This window comes from Dunckerocampus dactyliophorus, chromosome 5 (genome assembly GCF_027744805.1).
Source record: "Dunckerocampus dactyliophorus isolate RoL2022-P2 chromosome 5, RoL_Ddac_1.1, whole genome shotgun sequence".
Taxonomy (NCBI): Eukaryota; Metazoa; Chordata; class Actinopteri; order Syngnathiformes; family Syngnathidae; genus Dunckerocampus; species Dunckerocampus dactyliophorus.
In genome coordinates, this window is record NC_072823.1 from 2,810,026 (window position 1) to 2,837,455 (window position 27,430).

General features: G+C 42.8%; 1 protein-coding gene across 1 annotated transcript in view; it reads left to right on the plus strand.

Annotated features, from left to right (window-relative positions):
* Positions 1 to 24,923, plus strand: part of si:ch211-212o1.2 (uncharacterized protein LOC492735 homolog) — a 37,014-nt gene extending 12,091 nt beyond the window's left edge. Inside the window, exons 2-6 of the mRNA XM_054776623.1 lie at positions 6,392 to 6,511; positions 7,746 to 7,837; positions 15,914 to 16,058; positions 18,615 to 18,827; positions 21,966 to 24,923. Coding sequence (XP_054632598.1) covers positions 6,392 to 6,511; positions 7,746 to 7,837; positions 15,914 to 16,058; positions 18,615 to 18,827; positions 21,966 to 22,087 — 692 coding nt within the window. The 3' untranslated portion in view covers positions 22,088 to 24,923. The remainder of the gene's footprint in view (positions 1 to 6,391; positions 6,512 to 7,745; positions 7,838 to 15,913; positions 16,059 to 18,614; positions 18,828 to 21,965) is intronic.
* The last annotated feature ends 2,507 nt before the right edge of the window (positions 24,924 to 27,430 follow it).

The following is a 27,430-nucleotide window of genomic DNA, read 5'->3' on the forward strand; positions in this document are numbered from 1 at the left end:
CAGAACTCCAAAAATGGACAGGACTAAATTATTGACAACTTGTGAAAATTGGAAGAAATGAATTTGTAATTCAACTCTCCTGTGGCAAGTAACAAGGGTTTGTCAAATGTCGAAATCACACTTCAGCTAGTTTAAATGGGGAAAAGGTGACTCAACCTTTGTGTTGTGTGTGTATGCCACACTGAGCATGGAGAAAAGAAAAAAAGAATCGTCTGAGGAGTTGAAAACCATAATTGTGGAAAAGCATGGACAACCTCACAGCTACAAGTCCACCTCCAGAGATCTGGATGTTCCTGTGTCTACGGTGTGCAACACCATCAAAACCCATGCCACTGTAGCTAATCTCCATGGAAGTGGACGGAAGTGAGAAATTGATGAAAGATTGCCTTTGAATGGTGGATAAAAAACCTTGATCCACTTCCAAACAAATTCCAGCTCGCCTGCAGACACAGGGTACAATGGTGTCATCTTGCACTGGTAGGAGACCCAAGAAAACCCCACTGCTCATATGGACACATAAAAAAGGCAGGCTGGAGTTAGCCAAAACTTATCTGAAGAAGCCAAAATCCTTCTGGGAAAATATCCTATGGACAGATCCGACCAAAGTAGAGCTTTTTGTTCAACCATATCTGTAGTGTTTACCAAAAACAAAAAGAGGCCTTCAGAGAAAAGAACATGGTCCCTCCGGTCAAATATGGTGAAGGTTCACTGATGTTATGGGTGGGGATGCCCTGATACAACTTTGTAACTTCCGATCCGATCCCGATATTGCAGCCTTGAAGCACAGATCATACATACTTTTGTTACTTGTTTTGTAGGATTACTACTAGGATTACTCAGAGGATAATAGTCAGCAACAGTACTTGGAAAAACCTGACTCATTTACTTTCTTATGCATCAGGTGTACAGTTTTATCAACATTGGGCATAATGTAGCGAGGCTCGACGTGCTCAATGAAGCCTTTAAACCCGACATTACTCACCACTGACGGTCTGGCTCTTTTCTGTTACAGCCAATGACTTTTCGCCATCCCATGGAGTTTTTTCACGCTTTGCAAATGTTTCAAACAGCGGTGGATGTTTCACAAAGCCAGAAAATCGCCCTTCAAATGCACAGTGAACTTGTGTTAAATCTCCTCAGTTCTGTGCCACCAGAGGAAACTTGTGAATGACAAATCTTGCACTCAGCTGCAGCGTTTTCAGACTTTAATTAAAAAGTCACATGGCTGACATCACTCCTACTCCTTGTTAAACACACTTGCACACGCTGCTGTTGTGATCATGTGGGTTCTGCATGCTGAATAGAAGTGCAGAACCCACAAAAGCCGATATAATCCAATATTTTTTTTTCCAGATTATATCGGACTGATATCAATATGGAATCGGGAGTTTTTAGTTTTCTAGTTTTGGTACCAGATGCCTTGACGGTGTGCATGGCATCATGAAATTTGAAGACTCTTAAAGAATTGGCAATATGCAATGTAGGGCCTACTGTCAGGAAGCTGAGTCTATGCTAGAGGGCACTGGCCTATCTTACAGCAGGACAATAACCCAAAGCACCCAGAAGCACTGGAGAGTTCTGAAGTGGCCAGCAATGAGTGCAGATCTAAATCCCATAGAACACCTGTGGAGAGATCTCAAAACATCTGGGAGACCTGGAGTAGGTGGCAAAAGAAGAGGGCCAAGATTCCAGCAGACGTGTTGTGTGTTACAGGAAGCGATTGATTTTAGTTTATTTTTTTTTTTCCTCAAAGGGTGACACAAAAAAACGGGAAGTTTTTACCAATACAATAAAACCAAGAGTGATGGAAGACAAATATTTTATTCATAGTAATTGAAACCTTAACACAACGACGTAATTTTCATTTTTTTAAAATTACGTCCTGTAGATGGCGTCCTCCTGCTTGAATGCATTCTTCAAATCTGCTGTTTAGATTCCTCATTTACCAGCTGCAACATCTCAGCTGGGATGCTGTGAATTTCATCCTGAATTCCAGAGTTTAGAGTTCTTGTCGAGTCGTGTACACTTTACCCTTGAGATAGCCCCACAAGAAAATAATCACAGACAAATCTGGCGATATAGGGGGCCAAGGAACATTACCGAATCTTGAGATCACACGGTTACCGAACAATTCTTGCACAGCCTCCAATGATTGCCGTGCATTTTGTGATGTGGATCCATCCTGTTGAAACCAGGTTTCTTGAATGTGTGGAAAATTGTTCAATTCAGGTGTAAGGAAGGATTGTAACATCTCCACGTAACGATTCGCAGTGACAGTGAGGGAGATCCCCTGAATAAGGTGCGATGATTACATGTAATGAAACATCATACTGTCACCTTACTAGCGTGTAAAGGGCGCTCATGAACTTCATTAGGATTTGTCTGCATAGCAACGGTAGTTCTGCTTACTTACGTAATCTGTGAGATGAAAATGGTCCTCATCTGCCATCCATAACTTGCTTAGAAATTCATCGTCATTGTTTATCATTTGTTGACAGAATTCTGATCGCAGCTGGTAATCGTTTTCCCTCAGTTGTTGCACTATTTGCAGCTTGTATGGATGAAATTTCAAATCTAAAGTAAGAATTCTGCGAACACTCTCCCGGGACATTTCAACCACAGCTGCTTGCTTACAAATTGAACGCCGGGGGCTCCGTAAGACAGACTCGCGTTCATCAATGTTCTGTGGAGTAGGAGCACTTCTTGGTCGTCCTGTTGGTTTTTTCTTTAGGGCAGATCCAGTCTCTTCAAGGTTATTAGTCCAACATTTTATAGTGTGTTTTGATGGAACAGCGCCATGACGTCCTAAGTTGTAAAAATGTCGGAACGCCCTCTGCTTAGCTGTCAAACTATCACCGTTTTTATGGCTAACGCACGCTGTTGCCCGTTCCACTGATCCATGGGTACTAAAATGGCGGAGTGTTTACTTGCTCAAGGTCACTGCTGCCACTTGCTCATGTCTGCCAATACGCACTTCAAAAATTCCCATTTTTTGGGTCACTCTGTATTAAGTTGAGGCTGCCAATAAAATTTTGTCCAGGACATTTTTGGAGTTCTGTGTGGAATGATCAGATTTGGCAGTTTTTTCTGTGCTTCTTTTGTGTTGTTCCAATGCAAACAAAAGAAATAAACTTGAATACCAAAGCATTTCTCATTGCTGCTAGGAGAAGTGGTGCATTATCTGACAGAAGCACAGGGGAGTCTGTTTTTGTCCATGACTACTGTATATAAGCCATTTCATTCCAGTAGGTTGTAACTATTCTGTGTGTATAAGGATGCATGGTGAGTGTGCCGTCCATTAGTATTCAGCGTGTGTTGGCCGCCTGCTGGCCGCCACTCTTTCCCCAGCCAGCGAATCAGCTGCGTTGATTAATTTCAGCCAATTAGTGCCCCTCGTTCCCCTCCCCTGGCCCCGCCCTGGTTAAATCGCTGCGCACGCCCACGTGCACGCTCTCAGGCAGGGGGTGCTGCAGGGTGAGCGATGGCAGAGAGGGTTACCAGGGAGTGTTGTTGTCAGAATAATATTAATGAGGTCTTGCGTGCGTGTGCGTGTGTGTGTGTGTGTGTGTGTGTGTGTGTAGGCAGGCGGTAAATGTTTAGGTGTGGTTGTATTTGGAAATTGAATTGTGGTGTCTATGTGACAGCTGTAGTTGGCATTGAGTGTGTTCTATGAGAATGTGTATTATTATTTTGTTACATATGTGCTTTAAAAGACTGTCCATAGCTGTGTGAGATATCCAGCAATGCCACGGCCTGAGGGACAAGGGCTTGTGTGTGTGTGTGTGTGTGTGTGTGTGTGTGTGTGTGCACGCGCTCAGTGGAGGCCTGTCCTAGTTTCCTTCCCCTCACCAGGGAGCCAGAGGATCCAAGGACTGACGCACATCACCTGACAGCCGCCCCTCTGCTCCACGACCCTGCGCTGTGTGTGTGTGTGTCTGTGTGAGTGTTTGAACGTGTTTTGGTGTCACAAGACATGAGTGTGCTAAAGTGATGTGAGAGCGAGTTAGGAAATCTGTCTGTCGGAGTGTCATTGTGTGTGTGTGTGTGTGTGTGTGTGTTCGTGCGTGTGCATATGTGTGTTTGTGAGCATATTTATACAGCGGGAATTTTGTTTTTCTGATCCATTGCAGTATGTGAGCATGTGTGTGTGTCCAGTGTAGCTTGGATGACCCTAACTGTGCTCTACCCTCAGTATAGGTGGACTGAAGTTGTGTGGGTTTGGTCATCTTGGCGATGCAGTGCAGTGGATCCCCACATATTCGCAATACAGCATTCCCAACCCCTCACATTGGCGGATTTTTAATCACAACATTATTGGTAGAATGTATTGGAAAGTTGTCACTTGGGATGTAAGTCTCTTGTGACAGACGATTTGATTCTTCCAGTGATAAGACAATTACTTATACTGGTGTCAATGATCATCCATTCTATACCGCTTCTCCTCTTTAGGGTCGCAGGGGCATGCTTTAACCTATCCCAGCTGACTTCGGACGACAGGCGGGTACACCCTGGACTGGTCGCCATCCAATCGCAGGGCACATGTAGACAAACAACTATTCACACTCACATTCATACAATTAAGAGTCGCCAATTAACCTCACCTGCATGTTTTTGGAATGTGGGAGGAAACCGGAGTACCCGGAGAAAACTCACACGCACACGGGGAGAACATGCAAACTCCACACAGAAATGCCCAAGGTAGAATCGAACCCACGTCTTCCCGATCTCCTGACTGTTGCTGTGTTGGCCAACATGCTAACCACTAGACCGCGGCAAATGCCTGCTAACATCGCAAGCACAAACACAGAGTTGAGTACAAAGTGTGTCCTGAAGCGTGAGACAGTCAGCGAGCACGCCTACACTCACCCAGTCAAAAAATACAAAACGCTCTGCTCATGGCCTTTCTTCCGACAAGAAAAGTAGCGACTGTCGTATTATTTAGCCAAAGACATGATGCCGTTATACTCAGTTGAAAAGGACAATACAGGTATCTATTACTGTATAACTGTTTGGCAATTTGCAGTTGCTACTAAACTATACTTGAATTCTGAATACTTTGCACTGATCTAGTTTGGAGGACACTAAAAGCATTTGCTGTTTGTTACCACTAAATCAATAAATGTGATTTACAATTTGAGACAAGTGTATTTAATTTTATGGGACGAGGTTTGTAGCTTTGTATACAAGACTCTTCTGAATTTAATTATATCTTCATATCGTGATACAGCCCAAAAATATTGTGATACATGCTAAGGTCCATATCGCCCAACACTGGTTTGAATGAGGGCACGGGTAGCGCCAAACAACAACAAATGTATTTGTGGCGTTCCAAATGTATTTGTGGCGGAATGTATGGGGAACACCGCATACAGGCAAATTTGTACATATTTAAATAGAAAATATAACTGTAAATGTGGCAATAGTAAGTGAACTGGAATGATGCGCAGTAGAGGGCACACCTCCGCCAAATCCAAACAATACAAAGCACTGTCATCTGACTTGTTTGTGTGGCGTTCAACTTTGACATCCAAGTGGAACAGTGAAGGAGAGCTCAACTCTCTCAAACTTAAGATAGTATCTATTTCTACAAGGTCATGGGGTCAAGCTTTTCATAAAATTCATAAAATATCCATAAATCACATATTTGAAATCTCTGGTGACCACTTGGCTCCATCCTTTATGAGAGCATATTAATCGTCACACGGGTCTATAGGCGCTTTATTCAAAAGGTGCCATTAATATCTCATAGGCTGCTAATGCTGTCTTAAAGGAGGATCTGGGCACATTAAACTTTTACAAATTAGCAAGGGGCAAGAAGCAGATGGGGGAGATAAAAAAAGAAACTTTTCAGACAGATTTACTGTTTGTTTGGACGCTTTTGTGAAAGATGATTGGGGTGTGTCACCTGACCTGACGGCTTCATCGAGGCTAATATGGAAAGTCCGTGGTTAATGAGCTATAGATCAGCTGTGTGTGTGTGTTCGCATGTATTCAATAATTTACCGTTGCTAAATGTGTGTCCCCGTCGCTCATGAAACTGCTGATTAGCAAGTTTAAAATAAAATATATTTAAGTTGGTTCATCCTGTCGTTAAATGAATACTGCTGACCTCTGTGTGCGGGCTGCTCTCTAATGAGGCCGCCATCCCACCGGAACATGTGTGTGTGCATGTGCACGAGCGCGGGCTCAGTGCTGCATCAGCATTGGTGTTTTACATATGAGAGGTCGTGACCCCTCAGCCCAGAGTACACTTGTCTTCATCTAAGTGAGTACATCGCGCACACACACATTGTGACTTTTTGACCCTCGCTAGTTTCGGTGCACGTCACTGAAACCACAACATTCTACTGTCTCAGTGTTTATTCTTTTAACTATTTTTGTGCTTCCCCAGGTAAGCGTCTCCAGGAGTGGGTGTGTGTCATTCTGTGCCTCGTCCTCGTCGTCATCAACTTCACCTTGCTACTCCTGCACTTCTCCATCGTGCATGTCTACAAGATCGTCCTCGGCATCAGTGAGTCGGCCGTGTGTCGGTTAGCTGGGAAATTGCAGGTTTGCACACTGAACCCTGAAGTGCTCTCCTAGGTAGGGCCTCCCCACCTTTACTGTGTCATCATGTGGGGATAAATGAATTAGAGCAGGGATTCCCAACTGGTGGGTCATGACCCAAAAGAGGGTCCGTTTGCAGTGGGTCGCGATGCTTTGCCTGGAGGGGAAAATAAAACATTTATTGACCAGGTATCTGTGCTCTTTGCGTGCTTGGCCGCCATGAGGCGTGTGCCTGGGCAGCCGTGAAACCAATGCAAGCAGCCCCTACATTTTCTAAACCAACCCATGTAGCAGCCCAGCTTTGTGTTATCGATACTAAGCATACTAGTATGAACTTTTTCTCCTTAAATTTCACTTTTTTTATTTTTTTTGCTGGTTTTTCTTTTTTTTTTTTTTTTTTTTTTTTTACAAATATTTCAACTTCTCTTCTCGTACCTTTTTTCTTGGAATATAATGTCTTCATTTTCCTAATATTGTGTTTCTTGTCATGAAATTGCTGTTCTTTTTTTTCCAATATATGTATATATATTTTTTTTGTTTGTTTAAATGTATTTTTAGAATGTGCTCAGGGCCAATACAAAAAAAGGAGCTGCGTTCTGTAAATGGCCCCTTGTGCCCTCGCTGGATGAACCCAAACACAAACCGTTAGTGGGTTTGGTCCGCATCATATCAGCAAAGAGGCAAAAACTTTTGATCACTGTTTCCCAAAGTCAGTGCTGATGTGTGTGAATATCTTGTTTTGCATGAAAGATAATAGGTCTGCTTTCATGGATGACTGAGGAAAATTGAAAAAAATGTTCACATTTGAGATGCTGAAATCAGAAGATATTTACATTATGATCAATCAAATACCAAAATGGTTGTCGATTAATTGGAGAATGGATTAATCATTGATTCACTGCTTATTTGTTACAGCTCTAATGTTACACATCTCTTGACCCAGTCTGGAAAAATTCTGGAATTTTGAAATGTCAAATCCATAGTAACCCTGATTATGAGAACACAATCATATGAGAACACAATAATCCAAATATAAATATGGACAAATGAGGGAAAGCAATGTCAACAAACTGCCTTGGGTTCAAACATCCTTTATTATCACCCATTCTCCTTATGTCTAAAAGTTTCCCTGTACTTGCATGTGTAATGACAATAAATTGAATCCTATCCTATTTACAGTATCTGTGTTTGTGTTCCAGTGCTGGGAATATTGACGGCAGACTTTGCATCAGGGATGGTACACTGGGGGGCCGACACCTGGGGATCTGTAGACATCCCTGTTATTGGCAAGGTGAGCGCACACAAACACACACACGCACAAAGAGTGTGGAACAGTCGAAAATGCCTTAATCATCTATCAAAATCAAATAAAATCCAATGCAATTTCTCCTTTTGCGAACTGTATACACTAATCTGTTGGCCAAACACTGTGTGGCTTGAAGGACGATTTTGGTCATTTTAGCTCATTCAGCTATGCATTTCTTATCAACGGGAAAGTGATTGCGACATGCTATTAGCTAACTGTTATGGTAGAAGCTGGCTGGTCAAATGGATCTCCTACTTGCGGTCAGTAACATTTGAATGTGCGTTTAAATGACATCTGCTTTGGTTCTTGTGGTTGGAGTGATTTTATAACGTCTGCAATACTTCTGATACTACTTGCGGTCTTTCCCACAGGCCTGCAATCTATCTGTGGCATGAAAAGGTAATGCATGTTACATACATTGCCAAAGGCAAGAAAAATCCAACATTGATATATTGAATAATAATATATGATATAGGATGGAATACACTCCTGATCAAAGTTTTAACACCAGTTGAAAAATTGCAAGAATTTACATTTTGCACTTGATGGTTCTTAACTCATTCAATCCTAGCCATTTTTTTTTTAAATTCAACCCCTTCAGCACCGGCCATTTTAGACTTTAGAATGATCTTTCAAGGCACACAGAATATTGTGTTCTATGGCTATATAAACATGGAACCTACCAAAAGAAAGATTAGACTCGTATTTTCTTGTGTTTCCTTTCTTTTCTTGGGAGTATGAACAGAATAAGATTTTCATTGCATGGTATAACTGCTGTTTTACCATGCACATGACAATAAAACTCTTGAATCTTGAATCTTGAATCTTTATCAGAAAAAAAGTATGTTTCTACCTTTTTCTGTTCTTTAGTAATCAGCAGTAGAACATAGCTTTCAGGAAAATACCAGTTGCCAACAAATAAAAAAAGGGAGAAGAACAGCTTTTTGTGAAAAAGATACATTTTAAGAATAACTTTGACACTTTGACACAAATGTTTTGATTTTATGACAGCTCAAATACCTAAACTATACCAATATAAACAACACAAAAAGGGGTTGTTTTACATCAAAATAACAATTTATTTACAAATATAACACCATGAACTATTTACAATTTTCACATTTGGAACAAAACTGTGGGTGTGCACGAGCGTGCACGCGTGTGTCTGCGTGTGCATGCGTTAGTTTCCCTACAATGCGTTAACATCTGCACGCTACAGTCCTCCTTGCTCTTCCACGTCCTCCTCGCCACACTCACAAATACACATACTTCCACTACACACACTCCTGGACGTATTTAATTCACTTATCGGAACATCTACATTTGCAACATAGTCCCATCGCCACAGCCAATTGGCATAAAGGTTATTCTCCTTCCAGCCAATTAAAATGAGGGTGATCAGGTGCAGCTTGCAGATTTGTTGTGATTAATGGGCTGAGCGTTCCATGTGTTGGTTTGGCTTCTCTTTATGAAATATTCATAAACAATTAAGCCCTTGTGGAGTGTGTGTTTGGAGACCTGAAGCATCCGAATTATGCAAGTACCTATGATTTCTGTCAAAGCTGTAATTAATGAGTGCATGTTTCATGTTGTAGTATGTCTATATTTGATTAGTAAATTAAAACAAATGTTAGTGCAGGCGTTCAGGTGTTACAGTACTTGCTTTGACAATGGAATTAGTGTTTACATCTTTGCTTGAAAACAAATGACCTTCATTAATCATCAGGAAACATAATTTTGTGGTTTTGTTTGGTGTATTGCGCACAATGACTTTTACAGTAAAGTATAGACCTGATTAGTAGTTGGTGCAAATTAGGGATGTCCCGATCCACATTGTATGGCTTCCGATATGATGCGAGATATATATATATATATATATATATATATCCATCCATTTGTGGTGTGATTTTGAATATATTACTTTTTTTTTAACAAACTCTCTTCAACGCAGTAGTAATTTATGGACGGTCCTAAGTGTAACAATCAGCAGTTAGAGCAGCACTTCCCGTGTGGGCTCCCCGCACCATGACACAGCAGCCCAGGCACAGTGAAGGGGAACTACCACCACCGTGGCATACTGCGGACATGTCTTCTTCTTGCAAGTCGAGTCGAGTGGCAACCAACTGTGAGGCGCATTACTGCACATGCCATATTGGAGTGTGGCCCAGAATTACGAATATTCGACAGCAACCGCATCTCGTGACTCAAGCCGATTTGATCCGATCTTCAAATTGTGCAATTCAGTTATCCCTTGCCACTTAGCGCTTTGAATTTCACGGTTTCAAATGATCACAGTTTTTTAAAAATGCATTTATTAATAAATCATGCTGTGTTGTGGTTGAATTCAGCCTATTAGTCAAAAATATGCATGTTTAAGCAAGCATGTATGTATGTTTTTACCTTAATTACACATTTCAAGGACAAACATGTCTAAATGAAGTAAAATACAAATATAAGTCATTCCAAACACGCCTTAAAAAGATCAGATCGACATTGATAAGGTTTTCTTCCGTGAAAAAGCATGTGATTGGCATATCCCGATAAATGCCTTCCAACGCCGATTGCAAATGCCAACCACCAGTGGCTTCTACTATTGCAGCCTATAGCGATCCCTGCGTGCAGTGTAGTGTCTTGCCCACTTCCCCGTCCCACTTTCGTTGACACTGCGTAAACAAACATGTCTGCCATGTGGAACTTACCTGCCAACACTTGCCATGAAAAATGATCTTGGTGGTGGCAAAAAGCTTTAACTTAAAACGGCATTTGAAGAACAAACACTTCACGGAGGTTGGTTAGTTTTCAAGGCTCACCGTGTGATCATCAGTCAAACAGCAGCTGACGCAGCCTCAATGCTGGACAACACTCACCCGTATGTGCGTGACACTCAGAAGGCTAAGCAAATAACCCAAAAAATAACTGAATGCATCGGACGAGATAACCAACCTTTCTCAGCGCTGAAGACACCGGGTTCGCCAACTGCTCTCTCACTTGGAGCCCACCTTATGTGCTACCTGGAAGTCCTGCTAGGGCTCCATCGTTGTACTCTCACAGGCAAAGTCTCCTTAAATACCGTCAGTCAACGATTGTTATGCAGTTGAATTCACAATTCTGGAAAATGCAAACTTTTTTGTGTAATCTGTTTTTTTTTTAAACCATATCCTAGCCAGTGGTGGTGTTCCGAGGTCTTTTTAGTAGGGGAAAAAAAATGCAATTTGGATCAAGTTGCATAAGGGCTCTGTCACACCTTGACGATTTATCCAGCGCATGCCTGACGTGATCATTTTGATGGCATACGTTGAACTGCCGACGTTTTTTTTTTCAATTTTGGGCGTATACATAGCGTATTCATAACGAGGTCAACGTAAACATGACGTATTAGTAACTTATATAGAACGTTTCTATAACTTATAGACAACTTATATCAACCAATGCGTAGCGTGTTGCCGGTGTTCACAATTTATGCTCGCCTGTCACACCTTGACGATTTAGCCAGCTTACGCCAACGTATGAAAAAATTGGCCAATACGCTGGCGTACGTCCAATAAGTTATGGGTAAGTTAAGAGCACGCTGAAGCACGCCGGCGTACGTCATAGAACGTCCAAGTCGTCCAAAAATTTTGTACATGCAAAAACGTCCATAACTTATTGGACGTACGCCAGCGTTTTGGCAAATTTTTTCATACGTTGGCATAAGCTGGCTAAATCGTCAAGGTGTGACAGGGCCTTAAGAAAGCACCATAAAATTAAGCAAATGTCTGTTCAGTATTTTTAGGTTTCAGTGTTAACAGCTGTTGCTTGTGTAGATTATCCCAAAATGTTACTCATTTCAAAGTGTTATGATCGTAGCAGGAACAGATTTCCATCATGTCTTACGAGGAAAAGGAATTGAAAATTGATTAAAAAAAAAAAAAAACCTGCTGGAATGGAATAATTTTTTACCTCCAAGACTGCACTGCATATCCATGTACAGTGTCAGAAAATGAAAGAATATCTTCAGCTTTTGTTGACAAGTGCTGCATTAGGCAGTGTTCTTCCACTTCCACACAAATATTTTCTGTCTTGGTATGCTTGGTATGCGTCTCTGCCACTGTTATCGTGACCTGTAATTGACAAACTAGCCCCAAGAGGAGACTCGGGGGTATTTAAAGGGGACTATATTTGGTTAGGTGATGACAAATTTAGGCAGTTGCATCCATTTGAGCTTCATTGGTTCGTGAATTCACCATTAGAGCAAATTTTACAGTGGAGCACAATGCACCGTCGTGCACAATGGCAGTTGGAGCTCCTTAGTTATGTGCAACTTTACACATTTTTCCACTAAATTGTGGATGAATTCTGAATTGACTGGATGCCAATTGACTCTAAACTGAATTGCTTTGTATCTCATATTTTACAGTGAGCGCATTTTTGCTGCTACACATTTTAAGAGGATTGTTAGGCCATTAGTTGATTCGAAACGTTTATTTTGCAAGGCATTTGAAGCCTCTTGTGGGCTTTAAGAGGGCCACTGGGCCCAAAGACCCAGCAGCAGGCCCACATTTGCATGTTTTTTTAACTGTAGGAGACTTGGACTGTACCACAGGACCAAATGGACCTGTATGGAAAAGAGTGTGAAGAGCGTGTCTCTGTGTGTTTTGAGATAAAGGATAAAGACGTCCTGTCCTCCCATTTAAGGTTGATTTGAATATGAAAGGCAAGCAGGGCTAGAGAACACCTGAGGCTAATAGCAGTAGCTGACAAAGCCTGTCAAAACATTCCAACACTTTTTGTTTGGAACATATTTCTGTGTTTTCTGCATATGCATGTATTCATACCATATATGGTACTTCCTGTATTGATGCTACACTGAGTGGGTGTGGCTTAAGCAGCAACCTATCCCTGATTGGCTGGATGCTAAGAGACATTTTTTTTCCCTCCCAGCAGCTATTTGTGAAATGCCAGGAAAACACAGGTGTGTCTAATTAGGTGAATGAAGATCTTCGTTCACCTCATTAATACTCGCACTGTCGGAACAGAATGGCTGCTTCTTAAAGGGTTTGGTTCTATGTCATCAATAGTGTTATCATGTGAAGCGTGAATCATTCATTCTGACGTTATAGTTAGCACAAGTAGTATTTGTATTAGAACTGTAATTGTCTTTTGTTGACTGATTTAAGGCAGGAACGATTTGCATGTTATAATGTGAGTCCGTCCAGATTTTGCTGTTTTTGTGATTGTTGCGGCCTAAAATGCCTTTTTAATAATTTAAAAAAGGCAGATAAATACACAACTATGAAATAGGATAGTGTAGTGAAGCTGTGATTTTGACACACACCCCCAGCAAGTTTTCTGAACCATCGCTGTCTTTGGCTGTGACGTCACTGCCAGAGCACGTTCCAGGAACCCGATTACAGCAAAGCCAAGAAAGTGACATATTCACAGCAATAACACATGAACAACATTCACTGATATTGTGTTATGATAACTGATATAACACACACACAAAATGGCCACAAGTATGTTTTTTGACTGTCAGTAAGTGACATACAGCTGCAAAATAAAAGACCACTGAACAGCGACCGCTGCTTATTTAGCCCTGGAATGAACAAAATTTTCATCACACGTCCACATCTCTATCAAGGAAGCGAGGACGTGGGGGGGGCGATGCAGGGACACATTTGATTGGTTATACAGCTAACGTGCGTTAACAAGTCTTTTTAATCTTGCGGGATAGTAAGTGTCTTGTTTATCTGTCTAGATCTGATATTGACAAAATCCCATTTCAACTCATCCGTGACCTATCTTCCACTACAGAATAAAAAAAACATGTCCTTAGTGTCTAAAGATGCTGATTGGACCAATCAGAGCGAGGTTCATTGACTAATAAGTCAGGACAGAGGTGGAAAAAGAATGACAGCAACACAAAAGCAGAAATTGAATCATTTGGACAAAGAAAGTCAAAAGAACAAAAAGTGAGATGAAACTACAGTAGGAAGGTCGGAAGGACAAAAAAAGAGAGAGGAGGAGGTGGAAGGGGGCGGCAGGGCGTGTCGCTTCAACCAGTGGGACAGCGCTGGTTGCCGGGGCGATGGGCGATGTGAGCTGGTGATTAGCGGATGTCGTGCGAGGCGGGCCTTTAAACGGTGTGGGATTAGAGGACACGCAGTGACCGGTGGCCTGCCGTTAACTGGGAGCGAGGATGCCGCCCCTCTCGGCACGACCTCCGAAGCTTAGCTGGCCTTTCATGTGGCTGAGGGCTGCGGCAGAAGGAGAGGAGGGGGTTGCGGGAGAGGAGATGGAAGGGGAACGAGGCGGCGAGAGGAGAGAGCTCCTAATTGTGAAGATGCCAGTGGTGACTCGCAGCAAAGTTGGCAAATAGGCGAGCGCCATTGTGTGAGCGTGTGACAATAATGAGTTTTCCCGCTGATGTCTCGGTGGCCACGTGTACCATAAAGATGCAAACCTTCCTTTTTGGCTTTTTTCACACCTGGAAATAAATTACCTTTATGCTTTGTGTGAGTGTTTGAGCTGCTTTTTTGTCCCCTCTGTGCATCTGACATGCGGGTTCTTTTATTTGCCATCCCTATGCACTCACAGAGAGGTGTGTGTGCTTGCGTTGGGAAGCACACACTTTTGTCCAAGGGTCATTTATGTGTATGGGTGCATTTGTGCAAGTTGACTGCTGTTTTGTGGTTTATTAAGATGCTGGATGTGAGCTTAGGGGTTGCACCGGCTGCTGAGCACCACTGAGCTGTTGTTACTGTGCATTTATGTGTGTGTGTGTGTGTGTGTGTGTGTGTGTGTGTGTGTGTGTGTGTGCGCGTTTGCAATAGTTGAAATACTACTTGTTTCTTTCCTCCATTTGTCTTCTGATTTTGAGGAAAGAAACGTTGAACATAGGTTCACCTAAATGGAATACGTATGTAGAAACAGTTTGTGAATAGGGTTGGGTATCATTTGGAGCCAAATAGGCGCTTCTGAAACAGTGCCGGTGCATAAATGGTGCCTGAACTGGTACTTTTAAAAATTGGGAAACATACTGGGAAACGTCCTAAAACAATGCCTTTATATTTTCACTGAATTTTGCAAAATGTGTGTGCCGTGTTGGAACCGGGCACAACTGTTGGTGTATGAACATTTGCAGTGTTTAAATACATACATACCGCACAATTTTAGCAGAAATGAATAACTGATATGTAATGTTGGATTCCATTGGTCGTGAATGCACCTCGCTTGCCGTTGGTGGATAATGAGGAAGTGTTGTGCTGTGGGTCGGTATGGAGAAATGTGTTGGAACTGAGCATTGCTGTTGGCGTGTTAAGGTTGTTAATTTAAAAAGTGCCTCTGTCAGGAGGTTGCATGACTGACAAGACGTTACTTGCACAATATCAACTTGTTGCAGGTAGGGATGGGTATTGTTTCCATTTTATCCGATACTGGTGCCAAATCTGTACTTTTGAAACGGTCCTGGTGCTTAAGCTGTGCCCAAACCGGTACTTTTAAAAAGGAAAACATCAATAAATAAATGAATAATAATAATACATTTATTTATTTCTATGGAATCTTGTGGTTTGCATGTTGAACAGAACAGTAATGTAAATACTTATTAAATAATATCAATAAAAATTAATAAAATCCAATATTAAATAGTTATAATTATCACAGCAAAACCAGCAGCAATACTCAACTGAAAAAAACAACAAAAAACTAAGATTGTTCATGAAAGCGCCTTGCTGGCAGTGACTGATTGGTGGATAATGAGGAAGTGTTGTGTTGCCGTTATACTGTAGACAGAGCTCCGGCTAAAATGCATGTGCTGTGTTGGAACTCAGCACTGCTGTTGGCGTATTAAGGTTGGCAATAAAGTTAAGAGTGTCAGACGGCGGGTGCCTGTGTCAAGAGGCACTAAATACGCCAAATATGTATTTTTAATGTCCAAGTTCTACAGTATTGCCTTGGACCTGAATAGAAATGTTGAGGAAAACCAGTATCACGTCTTTTAGTGGTGAAGGTTGTTATGAAAACCCTGAGGTATTAAATACTGTATTTTGTGAACTGTAAAGTTGTTTTCTGTCTTTGCAGGCGTTTATCCGTCCATTCAGGGAGCACCACATTGACCCAACCGCCATCACCCGCCACGACTTCATTGAAACCAATGGAGACAACTGTATGATCCCCATTTTACCACTGGCACTCATGGCCTACAAGTACCTCACTTACACACCAGGTGACCCGCATGCACACACATGAATAGTAGTATTTCACCTATTTCCCCTTGCAGGGCAATTTAGGGATAGAGCTTGTAATATTTACAAATATTTAAATAAGATGCAGTTGCACAAATTGAAGAGGAGGTAGTTGGGCGTGTGAGCGTATGGCATCATTTTAAACTTTGTCATTCAACTAGACATACAACAGTGAAGCACGTTGGACTGCACCTGTTCTGAATGCATCACAAAAGCACACCTGCTATACTGCCGCTTGCTTGTTGACAGTTCAGTGCCATGACTCCAGTCAACGTTGCTCAAGTTACTTACAGTGGTGTGACAAAGGGTTTGCCACCTTCCTGATTTCTTTTTTTGTTTGCATGTTTGTCACACTTAAATGTTTCAGATCATCAAACAAATTTAAATATTTGTCAGTGACAACACAACTGAACACAAAATGCAGTTTCACACAGCCCTGTGTGAAAAAATGATTGCCCCCTGAACCTATTAACTGGTTGGGAGCACTTTTTCACACCGCTGTATATCACTGCGCCTGATACAGCTCCAGTTTTGCAACTCATTAGACTGTACCTAATATTGTGGTGAGTGAGTGAAACATCTGACGCGATAATGACATGAGTTCAACAACTTTTCAAAGTTGCATTTGCAGGGTCACTGGCAGTGACTTTGAGGGTGTTGCTGGGTGCTGGAGTCGGGGAGGCATGTGGGAGTTGCACTGGTAATCACGTTCAGTGACCTCATGAGCGCAGGGCGGCAAGGGCAGGAGGAAGAAGATAACTCGTGAAAGGAGCGTAACCTATTATTGAGCAGGTGACTTCTTCAGCTGTCATGTAGGGCTAAAGTGGGCTGCGAGGGAGGTTGAAAGATCCGGACTTCAATTTCTTCTTCTTTTTTTTTTTTATTCAAGCTAACAGTAAATGTATTTTTGTTGGTTAGCAATGTCTGACTTGTACTTTACGTACAACAAAAGTTAAGGTCCGCGTTTTGTCCCTTTGGAGTGGGGTAGCAAACAAGGGAGGTTAGGAGAATTAAAAAAAAAACAAAAAAACTTACATCTACACCTGTCATGTGACGCGCGCCACAGTGGGTCAAGGGGTCACGAGACGGTGACATCTCCGCCTGTCATGTCTGCACCTGAAGGGGTCACTGTTAAGGGTGACATACAAGAGAAGGAAAGCGAAGGCGTGGCGGCGGTGAGGTGACACCTGAACGTGTCATGTCAAGCTCCTCACGGTGACAAGCGGTCACCGGGCAAAGACGATGACCAAGGTGAAAGTCGTGAGGTGACACCCCCAGCTGTTGTGTCTGCACTTGAGAAGGGGGTCAAGAGGTCACTGTTTCAGTCAAAGTGGGATGTTGAAGGTAGGGAGAGAGGAGACGACAAGTCCAGGGGGACAAGAGAAGCGCAAGAATAGGGAGGAACGTGTAAGCAGAGGACAAAAGAGAGCCTGTGTCCCCATTTAGACAAAGTTTGCTCGATAGTATATTATATACAGTCATCCCTCGTTTATTGCAGTTACTGTTATTGGTTCCATATCCAAACACGATAAGTGAATTTCCGCAAACTAGGATTCCGTATTAATAAATTTTAGATTTTCGTTGTTAGAGCATAGAAAACCTGTTTGCCTTTCTAAATACGTTTTTTAACATTATTAGAGCCCTGTAGACATGAAAAAACACCCCTATAGTCACCTTTACACTCCTGTTATTCTTTTACACCACATTGGCAGGCTATGGGCTCTCTGAAGTGACACGAGACAAGCATAGCAAGCTACTGAGCTATCTAGTTAGCCTCCAATTATTTATTCTAAACTTAAGAAAGGGCTTGAAACGTAGTGGGGGAAAAAGGACAAAGTGAGAAGCCATAAAGATACCACTTCCACATGGAATGAGAGGAGACTTTTTTACACTGTCATGTCATGGCTGCAGTGGAAGTTATGGTAATGTCGATGCCTTCGCAATGCAATGTTAGAGACATCTATTGACCAGAATATTGTCTTTGAATATTTTTGACGACAAAGTAATAATAAGCCATAGTCAACCACATTTTTTGGCAGTGCAGTGCTGTAGCTATTCATGTAAGAACTTAAAGTGATTTTGGTTATTATTAAGAAAACCATGGAAGTTGCTAGATATCAGCTCTTAAATTAAACTCTTATGAGCTATATTGGTTATCATCATTATATTTGTCCGATCAAATGTGCCTTAGTTGTACCAGGCATTAAAATGGATCAATAAACTGAAAAACAAGGGTGGTCTAGTCATTTTTGACTGTATACACAATATGTCCCTTGTAACAATACATATGTACTGAGCGATGGATGTCACGCGGTACCCAACACGTCCTCTGCTCATCTCTCCCCTGCTGCTACTCCTCGCCATTCCTCTCTGTCGTCCCGTCTTCCCCTTTCCTACGTCCCTTCATCTCGCAGAGGCCCTGCCAGCACCCTCACTATGGGAGTGCGAAGTCTTTGCGTGGGCCCCCGTCTTTACACTTAAAAAGGTTGTCTTATAAACGCTCGTCTTGGCTGAGTCGCTCTCACGTCACCTTTCAGAGGCCTTGGCGGCGTCTTATCCTTGGGACTGCTACGTCCTCGCCCTGGCGGTTTTCGTCATGTTGACCAACCAGATTCACAAGTGGAGCCACTCCTACTTCGGGCTCCCGCGCTGGGTCACGTTGCTGCAGGACTGGCATGTGGTGTTGCCACGGAAACACCACCGCATCCACCATGTCTCACCACACGAGACTTACTACTGTATCACTACAGGTAAGACTGTTTTTAAGTTGTTCGGTCCAAGTTACGTGCAGACTGACATGTAGGATACCGATTTCAGATGAGCGCACATTGACTCAAGCGATTTAACGTGTTCATTCAGTGGTTTTACGCAGGATTCCAAATGATGCCCATCGCTGTATTTACATCAGCACCAGTTTCTCTCATGTTTTGAAATACTTCATTTCAAAGTCATGCCACAGCAATCTCAAATACAGGTGCATCTCAGTAAATTAATAAATAATCTTTAAATAGCTAATTTCTTTCAGTAAGTTCAATTAAAAAGTGATCCTGCTATATTTTGCAGATTAACAACACACACTGATATACTTGAAAAATGTATTTTATTTTATTGTTTTTTATCATTTTGATTACTATAGCTTACAGCTAATAAAAAGCCCCAGATTCATTCAAGTAAAATGAGAAAAATTGTCAAAAAGTTCGTTACAGGCGGTCCTCGTTTACATTTCATGGTTAAGAACACGCGCCCATAAATTAATGTGAAATAGTTTATTTCTGTAAACATGAGGCTCGTGCTGGACTGAAGAATACAGTGTGTGCCTGCCCAGCCACACCGAGGAAGAATAATGTTGCTTTTTAGGTTTTTTTTGGGACTCCATTATGTCTCCCAAGTGGCAGGGCACCAAAGAAAAGGAAGAATAAAGATCAGATGATTGAATGCTAATGAATGATAGAGAGGTCATGGATTCTGTGCGCTGTCACAAGGAGATCTGGGAAGACAAGTGGAGGTCATCTTTCCAGTCGAGCCTGGGACAACATTTTAAGAAGGTAGAACAGGGTATCTGTGGGGTCTCAAATATAATCATTTGAATTTAAGGCCTTAAAATGTTTAAGTCATTGAAGGTCAAAAGCATCGGAAGAAATGTGTGCAGATGCTGAGCGGCCATTTTACAGTGCCTTAATTGAAACCCATGATGGCAGAATGATTTCACTTGAAAAGTCTGACAAAATGGCAGTTCTCTTATGAATAACTGAAAGGAAATGTGTTTGCGTGCGTGTCTTCAGAGACGGCAGGCCTGTAATAGAGCTGCATTCACTCCCCTCCACGCACGTGGGTGAGCGGGAGAGGATACACGAGGGGGGTTGATCTCGTACGTCACCCTGGTGCCCCAGTGGACGCCAGATGTGCGTGAACGAGCTGTGGTGTGGTGGGGGTGGGGGTGGTGGTGGTAAGGGGAAAAGCACATACTCGTCTGCATCTGCATACTCGAGCATCTGTGTGCAAGCTAGTTTTTTGACCTCTTCATGGTTTATAACCTGTGTGTGTCTGTGTGTATTTGTGGGTTGGTGGCGGTCCAGGACCCACAGGGGACTGTGACAGCACCCCCCACCCCCACCTCCCCTAGCTAAGCTGCCTGAGCCAGGCTCAGAGTCCACTGGGGCTGTGCCTAGCTGCCTTTGTGTTTGCCACCGGCTGACAATCCCCATGTATATTTAATGCTAACCTGCTGTCTGTTCTAACAAATAGGACTTCACAGGCAGAGGAGGGGGGTGGAGGACAGGGGTGCGAGGAAGGAGGAAGAGTGGAGGACGAGGAAAGGATAGGAAACAGGGATTTGGCGGGAGGGCGGAGACGAGTGGAAGGAAAGATGGAGGGACGGAGAGTGATATCAAACAACTTCTGGCTGCTTTACTGTCTTCCAGCAGCGTGGGTCACTGAAGGGACACGACGCACACATGCGCCATATGCACACTCTCGCACGACGTATGCACACATCCCCGCAGCCATAGCATGCAGCCTATGCAAACACATCACGGGTGGTGGTGTGCAGGCATCAGACAAGGGTAGCTAGAGTACACACAGCCCTTGTGAATGTCTCTATTTGCTTCTTGCTGATGTAGGTGTGTGCATAATATGTGGAATTGTTACTTCTTTGGTTCCACAGCTGGCAGGTTTTAATCTTTACAAGCAGATACAAGAAGGCGCTTTGATTTCTGCATTCTTATTCTACATCGATAAAGCTCGCCAGAAGGTAGTCAGAGGCAAACGTCGACTTGGCTTATCAACCCAAATGCCTACCTCACTCACGGTGGAACACGCAATTTAATTGTACCACACAAAGTATTCGGTTATCGAAATGTATAATATACCGTAACTTCCGGGCCGCTACTTTTTTCTTATACTTTGAACCCTGCAGAGAATTTATGTCTAAATTCTAATCTTGTGACATGTCCTTCACTTCCGAGCTGCTACTACTAATAGTTTAAATACTGTGCTGTTTCTGAGTCAGTGAGGAAACGGTAGCTCTTTCTTTGGCAGGAGCCAATCATGAGCTATCAGTGCACGCAGCTTGTCGACCCATTGGAAATCGCAGGAGGTCATTACTCAATATAACAGTCTGACTCATGGTGTCGTCTTATAAAGAACACTAAACTCATACAGACATGCACCAATACAAGTTTAACATGGGAAAAAAAACAACTATTCAAGTTTTCTTATAATGCATTGCGTCTGAGCAAAGCATTTCATTGGATGAGAAGCGGCATATAAAATGGATGGATGGCACTGTAATGCTGCCTCTGTCCACCACCGGGAGCCAGTGGGAAGCTGACATCATTGCAGCGCCCCGGCTGGCACCAATGAATACTTTGCTCAGATGCAATGCATTCTGGGAAAACTGGAAAAATAGTTCTTTTTTTCATTTTAATCTCATATTGGTACTTGTTTACATATTTCTTAGATACACCTTTTGAGTGTTAAGTTGTTGTGTGAGGAGTTTAGTGTTCTTTGTAAGATGAAACCGTGAGTCAGACTGTTATAGCGAATAATGCATGTATGTTAGCGTGTGTTTATTTCAATACCCGCATACTTGTTATTTTTGGTCGCACTGTGAGTGAAGGAGGTGTTTGGTTTGTACGGGTATAAACCTTCTTGCAAGTAGCACCACTTCCTCTAGCAAATTGTTCTGTACTGTAGTGCCATATTTTTATGGGTGGCTCAATTACTCAGTGTTCACTGTTCGGGGGTCGTCTGAGACTGAACAGCCCCCACCCCACCCAACAACAAAATCCACAAGCCTGCTTTACTCATTGAATTGACTCCTCTGTCCTTGTCATGTCATTTCATCCTTAATCTATTCCTTCTATGGTGTCATGTCCCATCCACCCCAGGCTGGTGCAACTATCCACTGGACCAGCTGGGCTTTTGGCGACGCACCGAGCGTCTGATTGAGAGACTGACGGGTCAAAAGCCTCGCTCTGATGACATGGCCTGGGCCAAGAAGACCGACTGATGGATGGATGGACAGACGGGCTTGCAGATGTAAACATAGCAGACATGAAGATGATGTATGGGGAGGAAAGCACAAACACACACACACAGACACACACATATACTGTACATTCTACATGTTTCAGTGCTTGTTGCTTTTATTTGCTAGGGGAAAAAAACGTTCTCTTATCTCTATGTGTGCAGACTTCTGTCTAAGAAGGATTTGTGCAAAAAAAAAAGAAAGTGTTGTAAACACCAACATAGCTTACACTGGTAGCAGTCAATCAGCAGCTCAGTTTAACCAATCAGGTGTGGTATTGTCATCACGTCTTGGTTTAGGAGGCTTCTGGAGGTTGGGCTCTCCAGGAGTGATACCATGCTGCCTCACACACGCACACACATGCACGCACACACGCATACACACACTTACTTTTGAATAATTTCCCCTGTTGTGTCCATACACAAGTAGATAAAAATTATTCATGTTAAGGTCATCTGCTTTGCTGCTTCCTCATAAAGTGGCCAGGGGGATTCATTTACTCAACTGCAGAAAGGACCGGGTATCTATTAGGGGTACGGCCAGCTTACTGTAGTATGAGGCCTTTATTGAGACAAACACATTTTTGTATTACTGTAAATAGTGTAACTAATTTGGAAGTAGCTTGTCGGCACATAATAAGGAACGCACACAACACAGCACACCCAAGTAGACTGGCAGTGCAACTGAGGAACAGGCGCCATTTCCACGTCGAATACTGCACAAACCACATAACATCCCAGTAGCCACTGGTAAGAGTCCACACTTCAGTACATCAAGACGTCTGTTTAGGTGTCTCAGTAGGTGCTGCTCTTTTCAAATGGGATCAGCCTCTTTAATGTCCTGCTCGATGCGCTTATTTGTTAGAAGTGGATGACGCGCCGTGCGATTAATTTCATTGCAGGGCCACTGTTTGAGGAATAGGGTACAGTGGCACCTCAGTTTTCGGTAGTAGTTCCAAGGTCTGACATAAACTGAAGTCTTTTTTCTCATAGAAAGTTATGTAAACCGAACTGACAAAAAATACATTTTATAGAGAATAATTGCAGTTTTACATGGAGAGAACATTCAAAATAATTATTTCTTTGGCCCCGTGGCGGGTTATTTAGCAGCCAGACATCATAAAAAATGCACGGACAGTGAGTCACAACGTGTAGGGTGCTTTGTTTGGGTACTTGGTGGAATGATACGGTACAGGGCCAACGGACTAGTTTGTTACACGCAATAGTGTACGATAGCCGAAACGGTGTAAAAAAAAAAAAATGGGGCAAAATTTCGGCAAAAAATGTTGTCGAAAACTGGAGCATTCCACTGTGTTTTGATACCACAATAAATTGTGGAAATGGGAAACCGAGTGTCTTTCCACAAAGCATCAGGAAATGGAAATGGGTATTAATACACTGCGTGAGTGCTACTGTGTTCTTAATGTATTTTTATCGCAAAACGTCCTTCTTTGCATCTCATTAGCTTGCAAATGCATGGACACAGGAACCGCAAGTCAGCTCTGTCGCCTGTCTATGATGTCATCGGCGGTTGACGCTGCAGTTCTTTACTAAAGCGTAGGTCACAGCCGGTCCACGCACAAAAAAACTCAAACGCGCAGAGCATGTGGCGTGCTGATTTTTGAGCCGTCGAATTGCCGCAAACCGGCCACAGAAGTTCTTTATGTCAAACTCTACGGGCACTTACGTTTTTTTTCAGGTTGCAAGACAAACTTAACGCACTTCGTACGTGTTTGTGCGGCGTCTGTATGGCCAACGGGTGTCGTTCGTACGATTTGCTGGTGTCAGGTTTGGGCAAAATGTCAATTTTTTTGTACGTCACACTTGCAGACTCCTATGTGTGTTGTGCGTCACACGTGCACCCCACATGTGTCATTTGTGCGTCCAACGCATGTTGAGATATTTCATATGCAAATCGTACGTCCAGTTGTGACCAACACCACTGGTCTCAAAAATGTGAACACAAAACACATTTTTATAGTCTTACAATTGTGATTTTACGTGCATAAAACAATTCTAAATGCATATAAATGATGAATGAAAGGCATAAATGCACATTGAAGGTTACCTTTACCCTCACTGAAGACGCGATTGTTGACAAAGACACGATGTGGCAGCGAGATCAACACATTCATGTTTTTCCATGCGTTATTCCTTGAATTCAGTGGTTTTTCTCACCTTCTTTGCAACTGGCAACTTTCTTTAGCTCCATGTTTGTGTTATTTTGAAAAAATAAAAATAAAAGCAAAGACTTGAGGTGAGAAACAGTGCTTATCCCTTTCATTCATCATTTATTATGTGTTTCTATGTATTTAGAATTGTTTTCTGCATTTTTTTTGTGTCGGACCTTCTGGAACAGACTAATGAGGCTGTAAATGGAAATGCATCGTACAGGAATGTTGCGTCTGCTGCTACTTTGTACATCTCGCGCGGATGAGAACGTTGGCTGTTGCGCTACTGGGGAGTCTCGATGCTTAGCTTTATATGATGGAATCCTTTAATCAACGATAACAGCGCTTTGTTTTACTGATAAATGTCTTCTACACACACGATCACTTGGCACACTTGCGGTTTTCACTCCAGTATACACCACACACACAAACTATTGAGAGAAAAAAGAAGCTTTTGAATGCTGTCTCACACACCCTACGTATTGTGTTTGGCTGTTTTCTCGGGCTTTAGTTTTCTATTTTCTTATTAATGAATCAAGCCTTGTCCAGTTGAATTCTGACTTTACAATTTGCAGCTAAACGCGCGCTGCTTGTCTGCCTTAATGTTTTTATCTGCTCTTTAATTTGAATAAACACAAAACAATCCCATCTTGATAAGTGTAGTGTGTGGTCTTTGACAATAGATGTGGAAAATAAAAGCATTTTACTGTCTAAATGTGCAGTTTAGATATGTTTTTTGTTTCATGCTACTCGCCATTCATTCCAAGCTGCTGTTATACAACATGTATCTTACGCCCTCTAGTGTCCAGTTGATATTACTACTACGGGGTGTCCAAACTTCCCACCGATACTGAAAAATGACAGGATCCACGGGCTACTGATATTTTGCAAAGCAACACATGTAGGTGAGAAGTTATGTATATTTAAAAAATAATAATATTAGCGTTGTGATATGCAGTATGTTAACAAGCGTATTCATATGAACTTCGGTCTTTACTTTTTTTTTTTTTTGCAGGTTTTTTTGTTTTTTAATTTCTCAATCCCACTGACATACCTTCATAACAGGGGTGGGTAAACTGCGGCCCTTGGAACACCTCAGGCCCGCCAAACATCTAAATCCAGCCCACCAGGGGGTTTCTTTACTTTTTTTCAAACCTTTAAAATCAGAACTACAGCTGGCAAATGACTTGCAGTGCTCCTGTGGCACATGGGTCACATACACTAACATACCTTAACCTCTTACCCCTAATTTATCCTAACCCCAAACTCTCCCTAATTCAGTTCTATTTGTAGCTGCAATCCTAACCCTTCACTCTTCCTCGACATTAAACCCACCATACAAGCTAATCTACTCCAACCAAGACCGTAACCATTTACCCCGACTCCAACCCATCCTAAATGCAACCATAACCCTAACACACTAACTAATGCGAGACTACGGATGGTGTCCTGGGGGATCTCCTCCAAGATCTGGACCAGGGAATCCATGAGCTCCTGGACAGTCTGAGGAGCAACCTGGTGGCGCCGGATGGACCTAAACATAATGTCCCAGAGGTGTTCTATTGGGTTTAGGTCAGGTGAACGTGGGGGCCAGTCAATGGTATCAATTCCTTCATCCTCCAGGAACTACCTGCATACACTAGCCACATGAGGTCGGGCATTGTCGTGGACCAGGAGGAACCCCGGTCCCACTGCACCAGCGAAGGTTCTGACAATGGGTGCAAGGATTTCATCCCGATACCTAAAAGCAGTCAGGGTGCCGTTATCTAACCTGTAGAGGTCTGTGCGTCCTTCCAGGGATATGCCTCCCCAGACCATCACTGACCCACCACCAAAGCGGTCATGCTGAATGATGTTGCAGACAGCATAACGTTCTCCACGGCATCTCCAGACCCTTTCAGGTCTGTCGCATGTGCTCAGGTTGAACTTGCTCTCATCAGGGAAGAGCACAGGGCACCAGTGGTGTAGTTGCCAATTCTGGTGGTCTATGGCAAATGCCAATGGAGCTCTACGGTGCTGGGCAGTGAGCACAGGGCCCACTACAGGACGTCGGGCCCTCAGGCCACCCTCATGGAGCCTGTTTCTGATTGTTTGGTCAGAAACATTCACACCAGTGGCCTGCTGGAGGTCATTTTGTAGGGCTCTGGCAGTGCTCATCCTGTTCCTCCTTGCGCAAAGGAGCCGATACCGATCCTGCTGAGGGTTGAAGGACCTTCTACGGCCCTGTCCAGCTCTCCTGGTGTAACTACCTGTCTCCTGGAATCTCCTCCATACGTCCAGGTACCGCAGTGATGCCCTGGTCCAGATCTGGGAGGAGATCCCCCAGGACACCATCCGTAGTCTCATTAGGATCATGCCCCCACGTTGTCAGGCATGCGTACAAGCACGTGGGGGCCACACAAACTACTGAGAATCATTTTGAGTTGCTACAATGACATTTTAGCAAAATGGACCAGTGTGCTGCATCATTTTTTCACTTTCATTTTTGGGGTGTCTTTGATTTCCCCCCTCTATAGGGTGATCATTTTCATTTCTATCAAATGATGTGGCATCATTTTGTTACTAATACATCACCTACTTATTATCAGGAAACATATTCAACATCATTTTTCCACCAGTTTAGATCTGATGTGTTTTCCAAGTGTCCCTCTAATTTTTTTGAGCAGTGTATACATACACATATATCTCGTAGGCCCAACCCTAAACCTTAACCGTACAGCTGAGCCACTGTAACCCTTAATACGCCATAACCCTAACCAACCCCTAACACCTAATCCACCCCAACCTAAACCGTACTCTGAGCATTTAACTTTAAACCTAAACCAGCCCAATCTACCCAAACGGTAATTCTAACCCCACTTAACATTTAACCTAATCCAGCTATTCAGCTGTCGTGAGTTCAGTTCAAAACATTGGAGCGACTAACATTTGTGCAGCATATCCCTAACACCACCAGAGTACTCTTGTCATATAGAGGATCTTTGACTCGGGTTTTTGCAGCACATCCTTGATCCTGTCAGGATCGTGTTTTGCAGTAGGTCCTGAAAGACAACTCGGTCAAATCTTCGACTAGTAAAAACATATTGCTGAGATTTTCTGATGTTATTTAAGACTTTATTAGCTATTTGGTGAGGTAAACGTTATAGCAGGGCCTT